We start from the raw sequence: 12,404 nt of genomic DNA, 5'->3' as shown, positions 1-12,404 counted from the left end.
GTAGTAACAAATGTATTGCTCATGATTAGTTCATGTTAGTTAGTGGATACATTAGCTAATGTTAAATAAATTAACCTTATTGTAAAGTGTTGCTAAAAAAATCAGAATTGGGCATCAAGATCTACAGTGTAAATACGGCCTTAGTGGAGAATTATATTTAGCTCTTGAAAATGCGGCCAATGTCGGCCCAGATCCGGCCCACATCCGGTACACATGGATTCCACACGGCCCAGATGTGGGCCAGATCTGGGCCGGCACTATGTTGCTGTCCGGGTTCAAAATATCCCATTGTAGAGTAGGATTGTAAATCAGACAATTCATCACGATACGATATGATGTCGATTATCTTAGCCAACGATACGATATTTGCAGATACCTCAAAAAAATTCTGTGATACCATTTGATTTGATTCGATTCAGGGCAATATCGACTGATTTATCGATATTTAGATAGGCCTATTATGTGCCAAGTTTACACAACCAGTTACATTTTTATTAACTCACAAATGCAACCAAAATATAAAACATAATTTTTTTATTAAACTCTTTGAAAATTGCACACCCTCTCCCAATTAGGACTTTTTTTTGTGTGTCCATCCCAAGTAATGTCAATCAAACAACAGCTGGTTTGTTTTAAATAAGTAATGATAACTTTTTTAAAAATACAGGTAACTCACAAAATTAAAGTTAATTTTTTTTTCAAAAGCAGATAACTCCACATTTCATGTTTGAGAGTTAAACAAAACCAAGTAATTGCTATGAAATATAATAAACAACTTGGTTAATCTTTGTAGAGATATCAGAATATCGAGAATCGTTGAAGAGAATCGCGATGCATCAGAGAATCGATTATTTTCTCCCACACTTATTTTATTGTTTTCTCTTTCAAAGGTAGAGGAAATACGTGAGACTCACTCCATCCCATAAGGGGAGCAAGACTCCAGGCCAGCGAGTAGATCCAGACCAGGAGGATGATGATCAGCGTCCGGCGCCCGGACGTCCAGCCGATGGCCTGCAGGGGTTTGGTGATCACGATGTAGCGGTCGATGGAAATGGCCAATAGGTTGATCATGGATGTGATCCCGAACAGAGCTCCGCAGAAAGCGTACATCTTACAGCCTGCGTGGAGAAGGGGATACAAGCACGTGTCACATGGAAATGAGAAGGCTAAGTTAAGCAACTTTATTTATATAGCGCATTTTCAAACGACAGACGTTGGCCCAAAGTGCTTTACAAAAATTATGACATTAAAATCATACAACAAAACAAACATAACTTATTCAAAAGCTAAAGAAAAAAATACGTTTTTAAATAAGACTTAAAAGTGGCTATTGATGGAGCTGACAAACAAAAAAGCTGATAGGATTCTGAATGAAACTATCCTGAAGTGAGAAATAAGTCTAGGGGCCGTATAACACACCCGGCGCGACGCAAGTGTGTTTCGCTAGTTTCAGCCCGACGCAGTTTTCATTTTCACCTCCGCCTCGTGTTTAAATAGCAAATGCATTTGTGCTCATCTGTGGCCCATGGGCTGCTGGTCTGAGAACGAGTGTGTGTTCAGGCGCATTGTTGGAGCGTTGCTATTTTGAGGAACTGAAATAGACTGAGCCATTGACCAACTGAAACCGGCTCTAAAGTCAATGGAGCAATATTTTTTTAGTTATTTAAAGGGCGCATTATTAATATGAACCTATAGGCGAGTCCACAACGCACGCACACTCTGCTTATTACACACACAGGGACGCGCAGCAGCACACAAACATTAAAATAAATATTAAAATATTAAAAGAGATATTAAAATTCAAATATTAAAAATAAAAGGATTACAATGTAAAAGATTAACATTGTGTACGTGAAGATATGGTGGAATCCGGCTTGTCCTGTAGATGATCTGCTTGTGCTTTAACCACACACACACACACACACACACACACACACACACACACACACACACACAGCTTTAACCTCGGGCACGAGCAGATCCATTTCCTCGCTAGAGAAGCGTTCAGTTTTTCCTCTTGCTAATTCCTCCATGTAAATAGCGAATCCGCAATGGAGCGAGCACAACTGGCTTTTAAAGGGAATGGGAGATGAGAATCTGATTGGTTTATTGCACGTTACTCCTGAAACACACCCATTACTCATTAAGAGAATAGAGACGACCCTTTTAGACCATGCACCGGGAGCGCAGACCATTTTTCCCGTTGTTAAACTAGCAAAAGTGGATTCGGACACGCCATAAGTGCACTTGCGCTTTAGACCATGAGCTTAGATCGTTAAAGGGGTGGTAAAATGCCCTTTTCACAAGATGTAAAATAAGCCTCTGATGTCTCTGAGTGTGTATGTGAAGTTTTAGCTCAAAATACCCTAGAGATATTTTTATATAGCATGATAAAATTGTCACTTTTTGAGGGTGAGCAAAAACGCACCGTTCTTCTAGTCATTGATTAGCATATTATGTCATGATAATAATAATAATCTATAAATCGCGTTCCCGGGGGGCGGAGTTCATGTAAATTTTAGGGTTAGAGATGCCACTGACCCAGGAGCAATGTCGTGTAGTTCCTACCAGCCGTTTGTTGTCGTCGTCCTTAAAAAGCCATTTCTTTAAAAGCAAATATCTCCCTTTGCTCTGAACTTTAAGCGTCGTGACTTTACAGATGTTGTTTATACTCAAACAGCAAACAGCAACATTACACACTAACTAAAGTTAGAAAAGTTAAATCATAATCAAACACCCCTTTAAAATAGGGCCCTAGGTAGGAAGATTGGGGAATTGGTTACCCATTTCTCCGAACACCCATTCCTTGTACATGCAGTTGACGAAGAAGATCGGCGACTGAGTGATGGCCATGAGAAAGTCACTCACTGCAAGATTCATGATGAAGTAGTTTGGAGGCGTCTGTAGCTTTTTGTTACTGAAACACAAAATACCTTTTTACAATTTGTTACAATCCCAGTTCCAAAAGCATGTTATGGCCATTTCCTCAGTGCATTAGTCAACTAATTGACTGTGTCCAACCAAACACATGCTTCACTTCAAACACTTTTAAACCTTTAATGCACAGATTTCCAGACTTTTGCAGTTTTAAAGATGGACACATATCTCTATATATACTACAGTATATTTTTTCATGATGCATTGTCAAACAAGCTCATCCTTAACCCTGTAAAGCCTGACATGAAGTACTCAGACGAAAAATGTTTCTTTTGCAACAGAATTGTTCGAAATGCAACAGTTTATTTAGCCTTTAGACACAATATTAAAAAAAATAATAATAATTGATGGCTCATATTAGTATAATATAGTGAGAATATGGAGGAAAAAACAGCTCAATTTATTCCCAAACTGAGCATTGCAATAATATGGCCAAAAAGTTGTTTCCGTTCAGTAAGTGTTCATACTGAAATATTACTAACAATATAAGTTATTCTTATGTTTTTTTTTAATAAAAAATCTATAAAGATTTCACAGCACAAAAGATGAGCTAAAGGTGGACGTTTTACAATTATACTAAAAGCCCTTTTACTAAAAAGTCTAAACTGTTAATCAGAAAACATAAGGACTGTAGAAGATTGTGTGCGACAGGTTTATCAGCAAAGTTTTGATTGTGTTTGATTATCAGATATGATATAGTAGCTTTACAGTGTTAAAGTCCCCCTGTAGTCAATAATTTGATCCCTTAAAACTCATCTTTGGTCACCAAAATTACATATTTAAACGTTTTTTCCCTTGAAAAATTATTTCTTCATGCCTTAAAATATCTTCAATGTAACTCGACACATTTAGTATACGCGGTTTTATGAATATGCAAATGAGCCCCGCCTCCACTCACTCACTCACTCACTCACTCAGCTCAGAGATTCACTCGTTGACGATCACACGTTGATCTGATTGGTTACAAGGTAGTTTGTGACGTCAGAAACACCAGCGATTTCAAAGCGTGTTTATGAGACTGTCTTTGGTTCACTGCAGTTTTAAGGAGAAAATACTCAGCAATGCTGTCGACTTATGAATTTACACATGCTTTCACTTAAAGCATATTAAAAACACCACATATAAACAATATTAAAAGCTGGATTTTCACCACAGGGGGACTTGGTAAAACAGAGAGAGAAACGTCTACACTTCTGCTTAAAAAGGTTCATTGATTCAACACATGGAGTCGGAGATGATTCATCGCACAACAATCATTGTGATTGCACGTCATCTCATTAATCAGTCACAAGTTCACCCGATTTCCCCTGATTGAAAGTGGCCCGGCATCACCTACTGAACCATCAGGCATTACTGGTCCTCAGCACATCAGCTCTTCACAGAATCAACACAACCTTTCCTAGAAAGCTCTCAGCCGACAGACAACACTTCAGTTTGAAGCATTCTCGGTCAGGGAGAAAATCCACACGTATGACGAGAGTCTTTTGTCGACGCGTGATTAACAGCATTCATGTTTAGTCATTAGGTAACACTGGAAATAATCCGCGAGGAATGTGGATTATGCTTTTGTTTTGCATGAATTATCCATGAAGCGAGTAACCTTTAACATAAAAAATACATCATTTTTTAAAACTGACTCTATTTACTTTCTTAACACATATTCCGGTAACACTTCACACTAAGGTCCCAGTAGTTAAAATCCTGATTTTTAATGTTGTTTATATGTTTATGTGGTGTTTTTAATATGCTTTAAGACAAAGCATGTGTAAATTCATAAGTCGACAGCATTGCTGAGTATTTTCTCCTTAAAACTGCAGTGAACCAAAGACAGTCTCAAAAACACGCTTTGAAATCGCTGGTGTTTCTGACGTCACCAACTTTAAGATTAGTTAATGCGTTATATGTTAACAGACACAACTTTTGATTTTAATAATGCACATTTAGTGTAAATGTGCAAATTTACCAAGATCAATAAATGCTTTATAGTATTTAGCTTTATAGTACTGGTATTTTTCACTGCAAAAAATTATTTTCGTCAAGTCGTTTTTCTTCTCCAGTAAATGTATCTTGATTTAGGTTTTGTATCGGAAAACCAGACAAAAATAACAGTTTTGCAGTGTTCATTGTTAGTTCATGTTGTCTAATGTAGTTAGTTAACTAATGAAACCTTATTGTAAAGTGTTTCCAAAATGCATTTATAGAACATGCATAAACATATGTAAGCTTGTTTAGTAAGTCTATGCAGGTTTAGTAAAATCGGTCCCCCACTGACTGCTAGAATAAATGAGAAAGTGCTCTAATGAGGTTGACATTGATTCCTGTCATGTTTAGTGGGACTGGTGAATTAAACAGGCCGTCAGTGGCTTTGTTTCTGTCATCATTGAGAAACCGATGTTTGTTTTCCACTTCCACACCATCATGTGCCGCTTCACCCCTAAACTCCTACAGGCCTGCATGTGCATCTGATTAATCACGGCCAAAAACATTTTGCTTTATTTACAGTCAATGTGCAACATGTTATATAATTGCAACATATTATATCATATTTGTATGCAATCACATTGTTAGCGGACCACTGCAAACAGCAGCTTCTAGAAGAAAAGTCCTCTCCTTTTTCTCTCTTTCCTTTTCTATCTTTCTTTGTGTGTGTGTGTGTGTGTGTGTGTGTGTGTGTGTGTGTGTGTGTGTGTGTGTGTGTGTGTGTGTGTGTGTGTGTGTGTGTGTGTGTGTGTGTGTGTGTCATGGGTTCTTTCCTTTGTATTCATTACTGTCAAGTTGTTATATTATGTTTTTTGCACTAAAAAAGGACAAGTTTAAAATAAACAGTAACAATAAGGTCTCATTTCTTTAATGCATTATCTAACAAACTAAAAATGAGAAAAATATTTTTTAAAGCATTTATTAATATTGGTTCATGCTAGTTAAGGCAAGACACCTCAGGTGAATAGGTAACAAAAAAGTAACCACTAGATATCACCATGATCACATTAAGAATTCAAAACATTTTTTGTAAGTTTTCTAAATGCTATGTTTAAATATGCACTTGAAGCATACTCTAATTACACACACTGATTTGCATTAATTTGCAGAAAATTTATCTCAACATTGGATAAAGCCAGGTTCAAAATTATTGTTTCATTTTGTTGACATATTGGAGTTAAAGTTTTTTACTGAAGGGATTTTGAATATCTCTATTTATCACTACATAAATCAGAAAAATACTGTCAACAGACAGTTTTGGGAAACAAAATGTTATAAATCAGACAAATGGTATATGAACAAACCCCTCAGTAAAAACCTCCAGAATATAGATAGGAATAAATCTGTAAATTTTGGTGTATATAAGTGATACTGAAGTAGAGAAAAAACTCTTTAAAGATATGTATTGTCATTGACAGTTGAAATTAGATAAAATTAAATAAAATAAATACTTAAAAGTATACTATTTTAGGATGGTTTTTTCCACTAGTCTGAAATGGCACAAAGCCAAAAAGCACATGTTTTTGTCTGTAGTGTCCTGCCTTAAAAAAATACAATTCACTTTGTTCATGTTAGTTCACAGTTTATTAGCTAATGTCAACATTTTAACTCAAAACTCAAAAATATATTAGTAAATGTTAAAATTAACATTACCTAAAAGTAATAAAGACTGTAGTCTTTATTCACTGTAAGTTCATGTTAACTCATTAGGTTAACTATTGAAACCTTAAAGTGTTAACAATAAGAAAATAAACCATTCAAAAAAAGGGATAGATCAAGTATTTTAAGGCAAAATATCAAATGTATAATTAAAAAATCAAACATCAAAATATAAATGTCAATATTCTATGAACATTCTTCTCTATCAATATTTTTTGTTTGTTTTCCACAGAAGAAAGACATACGAGGTTTGAACGACATGAAGGTGAGTAAATGAGCTTTCATATTTAGTTTGTCCATTATTCAACATGTGCACGCAGGACTCACAGACTCAGACCTTTAGTGCTTATAAGAGTGTGTTTTGTCTTTAGAGATGTAATCTATAAGAAACCGTCGTGGGACTGAAGAGAGCGAGAGCTGAACAAAATGTAAAAAGTGTGTCAGTGGCTCTAGAGGATTTTGGCTGAACGCATTAGATATCATCCAAGACCGAGAATGACACTGGACTACTTCACAACTTCAGTCTGTAAGAGCTGAAAACACACACTGACAACATGCGACTCCACAATATCTGACTCCAGTCACACTGCAGTTATCATAACTGATACATCAGGCTTTTATGGCTCCTTTAGTATGAAATAGTGAGAATATGAAGGAAAAAACCAGCTACATTTTATTCAGAGACTCAAACTGAGCAAAAATATGACGTTTTGTGCAGATTCTAAAATATTTATATGGATAAAAAGTGATGAAATTCTGATGCTTGTAATGTAAATCAACTAGATCTTTATAACAGTATAGCAGATACTGACATACAATACATATAAATATCAATTTCTGCACAATAATATGTCTAATGCTTAGTATTATGATCAAAGCGCAGCAGTTTTAAAACATATAATGCAATGCAATACAATGATGATTGAGAGAGGAACCAATAAATCTTGATGATCATATTTGATACTTGTGATTTCTCTAAAAACTGGTGTCTGGATAATCAAGTAAACTGAAGTTGCTTCAGTCAGTAAGTTTTCATTTTGACATATTACTAACAATATCAAAGTTATTCTTAGATTTACTTGATAAAATCAGTGCAGATTTGACAGCAGAAAGACATATGACGCATTAGCTGAATTTGTACGCTTATAATAAAGGACTTTTACTTGATAAAAGAGTCTAAACGATCAATCAGACGACAGAAGGACTGTAAGAGATTGAGTGCAACAAGTTTTTCTAAATTTTGATCATTTAGAGGCCATTTAAAGGACCTTTAAAGGGTTCGATACAGTGTCATTCCTGTTTTTAATCTTGTTTAATCTCATCCCCTTCACCGCCAGTTTAACACACTACTAACTAACTCAACCAGGCCCCGCCCCTTTATTCTGCGTATTAATTATTATAATGAGGAATATAGTGACGTGTTCGTTCCCGGAAGAAACTCAAGACTGCAATGGAGGCGTTTCAGGAGTTCAGAAACACTGACACTGATATAGAGAAGAACTACATCAGCAACATTACACTAAAGAAAGTGTCCTCTTTAACATGTTCACTTTCATAGTTTCACTCCCAAAACATGGCAGTGTGTGTGAAGAAGCTGCAGTGTGTCCGCTGTCATCATCTATTACTGATGCCAAAATGTCCCTTTCAGCAAAGACTAAAATAAATCTGTCAGTATGAAACCACGTCAAGACTGGTAGACTTCAACTGTGCAAGTAATTAAAACAAATGACACAAAATCAGCACTGACGCATAATTTAAGAGTTATTAAGAGAAAGAAAAACAACAATTATTACCACATTTTGTATCTCAGAGAAAGTCAGTATACTGGACTATGTTATTTTTTTAAAGAGATGAAAACTCACAGAAAAGAAGAATCACAAAATCTCCTATGCGATTAAATAGAGAATAAATGGAGATTTTTGCTTTAGGTCTCCTGCTTCTCAGAGAAAACATCCTCAGTACTCTTACACAAGTCTCAGAAGAGATCTTAACAATGTCTGAAACTATTTGCTGAGTTACCAAAAAAATCTACAATCAAAAGTCAGAGATCTCAATATGAACTCATCAAATCACATTATTATTTTCTTAAATACAGTAAAAATACACCAAAAAAACTTAGAAATTTACGGTAAAAAAAACAGCAGCTGTGGTTGCCAGTATTTTACCGTAAAAAATATGGTGGCAACCTTTTATGTTTTACGGGACTTAAATTTACGGGCTAAAAAAACACAATGTTAAAAAACCTGTGAAATTTACGGTAAAAAAACATCAGCTTGGTTGCAAGTTTTTTTTACCGTAATCTTTAGATCACTGCCGTAAAACCTAAAATATTACTACCATATTTTTGATGGTAAATCGCTTGCAACCAGCTGCCAGTTTTTTACCGTAAACTTTAGTTCAATGACGTAAAACATAAATATTTCTACCGTATTTTTTCACAGAAAAGTACTTGCAACCACAGCTGCCAGTTTTTTTACCGTAAATTTTAGTTCATTGATGTAAAACATAAAAAATGCTACCGTATTTTTTACGGTAAGGTACGGTAAATCCAACGGTAAGGTTTTTTTTACAGTGTACTTCAAAAATCTGTACATTTAACAGTATTAAAAATTACATGAAATGTCCCGTGAGAGCTATTACAGTTTTTCACTGTATATAGTAAGGGTCCATACTGTTAAGCAATTAACATATCTTTTTACAGTTTTTTACCATTAAAATTACAAACTTTTTTTTACAGTGTAGTGAAATATATAGGCCTACCTAAAGAAGGCGTACATGACCAGCATGTTCCCGATCACTCCCACGGCCCCGATGATCGCCACGAAGAAAGCCACTATGTAGTGTGCATGATCGGGAACGTCCACTTTCCTGAAGAAACCACGATCCATGTTCACCGGCTCCTCCATTCCTGTGACGACGACAGCAGAAACGTTACTCCATCAAACCTCATTCACATCTCAAAGACTTCATGAAGTACACTACCAGTCAAAACTTTTGGATCTGTAAGATTGTTTATGTTTATAAAGTCAGAATCTTCTGCTCACCAAGGCTGTGTTTATTTGATAAAAAAAACAGTAATATTGTGAAATATTATTCTAATGTAAAACAGCTGTTTTCTATGTGAATATATAGTAAACTATAATTTATTCCTGTGATCAAAGCTGAATTTTCAGCATCATTACTCCAGTCTTCAGTGTCACATGATCCTTCAGAAATCAGTATAATATGATGATTTTGTGATCAAGAAACATTTATAATTAACAATGTTGAAAACTGTTATTTATATTTCAGGATTCTTTGATGAATAGAAAGTTCAAAAGAACAGCATTGAACTGAAATAGAAAGATTTTGTAACATTAAACACTTCCGTTCAAAAGTTTGGGGTCAGTAAGAATTTTTATTTTATTTTTGGGGGGAAATAAATAAAATAAATCAAAACTTTTATTCATCAAGGATGACTTAAATGGATCAAAGGTGACAGTAAAGACATTTATAATGTTACAAAAGATTCCATTGTAAAATAAATGCTGTTCTTTTCAACTTATATTCATCAAAGAATCCTGAAACTGTTTCTTGAGCATCAAATCATCATATTATACTGATTTCTGAAGGATCATGTGACACTGAAGACTGGAGTAATGATGCTGAAAATCCAGCTTTGATCACAGGAATAAACTACATTTTAAAATAGAAAACAATTATTTTAAATTGTCATAATATTCAACAATATTTTTTATCAAATAAATGCAGCTTGGTGAGCAGAAGAGACTTCTGTTAAAAACATTAAAAATCTTACCGGCCCCAAACTTGTACTGGTAGTGTAAGTACGTTCTGACACGTTCTCCAGGAGAACCTCTTCACATGTGCTAGAATGTGAAAAACACATCTTTTGCCGATGCAAAAGCTCGATTTAATGTGGTTATACCAGTGTTTTTCTGCTTTGAGCTCTTATCTGTTGCACAAGCGTCCAAGAACTGATGTGCATGTGATGCAAGAGGCTTAAGGGAAATAAGAACATGCTCTGTTTGTGCTCTTGACCTTCCTGTTCTGCAACGCCAAACTGAGATTCGCCTCGAGCGCCAGAAATATGGACAAAGCAATAACACATGCTGCAGATATACTAAAAAAATGACTTCTTTTAAAAACATAGCAAATAGCATTGCTTTTGAATCACGTTGAATGCTTTAGCTTTATGTTGGAGGTTCAACAACACAGTAGTTACAGCTCACCATGAAATCAAAATTGACGATTCTTATTTTTTTTTTATGGAATATTGAAGTGTTTAATATTAATGATTTATCAGTGCACATCGTTATTGTGTTAAATTCATGTTCCTTGGTGATCTTGAATCAGAATAAGTTCCTCTTTCAGCATCTCTTCTCTGATGATGTGGGCGGGGCAACCTGTCACTCACATGAGATCAGCCAATAGCAAACCACAACCATCCAATCAATTCCCCACAGACACAATCAAGCCCCGCCCACATTTGTTCTTGTTCCTGAAGCGTTTCACTCGGATATACGACACAATAGGGAAGAGAAGACAAGAAAAACTTCCAGACTTTAAAGTAGCCAACTGTTTAAATGGCAACGCAACTTCTGTTTCATGGCGACTTTAATGTGAAAGTTATGAAACTTTCTCGGAAATTGTATTGTTTCAAGTTTTTTTTAAGAAAACAAAGATTACTGCTGTACGTTTTATAAGAAAATATATTTCTTTTTTTTCACTTTTTTATAGGTTTCTCCACATATTACAAAATTCCAAACATTCCATAACAAAGTTGTACAATTTAACATATGTAGGAGAACAAAAAGGGGCAGGATCAAAAGATAGGCAGGGATCCAGGACCTACCTAACATAAATGGAACAATTGTCGACCCCAAATAAGAATATACAAATATAACTAATAAAGTACCAAATATGCAAAAATTACCCCTCAACCACCCCCCACCCCAAGAAAAAAAAAAACGTGCCAACCAAGGTAAATGTTTAACCACATTATTCAATTATAAGTGTTATTACAGGAGCAGTAGCACACTAGAGAATATAATTATTAACTATTTTCCAGTATGCAGGGAGTGAATTTTTCCATATATGCAAGGAGAGAACCCCACATTTTGTAAAAGTTCTTGAAAGAGCCCCTCAGTGAGAATCTGATTTTTTCCAGTTTAATAAAGTGAAAAACGTCTCTAATCCACAAGGAGTGAGTAGGTGGAACAGATGATTTCCAATGCAGTAAAATCCGACTGTGGTGAGGGGGGCGTGGTTCTCACGGCGTCTGTAGTGAGAGACGAGTCAATGAGCTGTGCGGTAAGTAGGTCAAGTGCAGATGATGAACACCTGTGTCTGATTGCAGTGATTGGCGTGGGGAGACCAATAAAAGCCACACAGTGGGAGAATGCTGGAGAGAGAGAAGGGACTGGAACTCGTGCGAGAGAGATGCACCTGAGAAGCTGAGACCTGACGGATATCGACGTGGAGAGAGTTTGTTTTGTGGACTGTGTTGTGCTGTAGCCACGCTACGGTGAATGCGCTGTGTGCGCGCCTTTTGTTTTGTATTATTATTCTGAGTAATAAAAGCCGTACGAGTTCCAGTTTCGCCGACCCTGTCTTCTTCTTCCCACCACACTACTTTGAACCTTGTTACACTGGTGCCGAAACCCGGGAAGAAGGAGACTGCCGCCGCCATGCAGAACCCGTCAGCATCGCCATTTGCGGAGATCATCCAATCACTCGCGGCTCTTCAAAGGGAACAACATCAAGCCCTGCTGAGTGTAAAGGACGAGCATGAGCAGCGCTTCCGGATGCTGCTCCAAGGCCAGCAGGAA

At 36.1% G+C, this 12,404-nt stretch overlaps 1 protein-coding gene across 6 annotated transcripts in view; it reads right to left on the bottom strand.

Moving 5' to 3' along the window:
- The window catches only part of opn4xa (opsin 4xa), a 54,399-nt gene that overhangs the window by 20,929 nt on the left and 21,066 nt on the right, over positions 1–12,404 (bottom strand). For 4 of the 6 annotated variants that reach the window (XM_077243822.1, XM_077243820.1, XM_077243824.1 and 1 more), the window contains exons 2-4: positions 9,337–9,484; positions 2,784–2,917; positions 915–1,118 (exon numbers count right to left, since the gene is read on the bottom strand). In XM_077243822.1, the coding sequence (XP_077099937.1) occupies positions 915–1,118; positions 2,784–2,917; positions 9,337–9,482 (484 nt within the window). In that variant the 5' untranslated portion in view covers positions 9,483–9,484. Of the gene's footprint in view, positions 1–914; positions 1,119–2,783; positions 2,918–9,336; positions 9,485–10,372; positions 10,593–12,404 lie in introns of those variants that run through there. The other 2 variants (XM_077243825.1, XM_077243821.1) reach the window with 2 other exon arrangements.

This window comes from Siphateles boraxobius, unplaced genomic scaffold, assembly GCF_051911475.1.
Source record: "Siphateles boraxobius isolate OS27281-9 unplaced genomic scaffold, OSU_SipBor_1 25, whole genome shotgun sequence".
In the NCBI taxonomy this organism is placed as follows: domain Eukaryota; kingdom Metazoa; phylum Chordata; class Actinopteri; order Cypriniformes; family Leuciscidae; genus Siphateles; species Siphateles boraxobius.
This window is presented reverse-complemented; position numbering and strand designations above follow the sequence as displayed.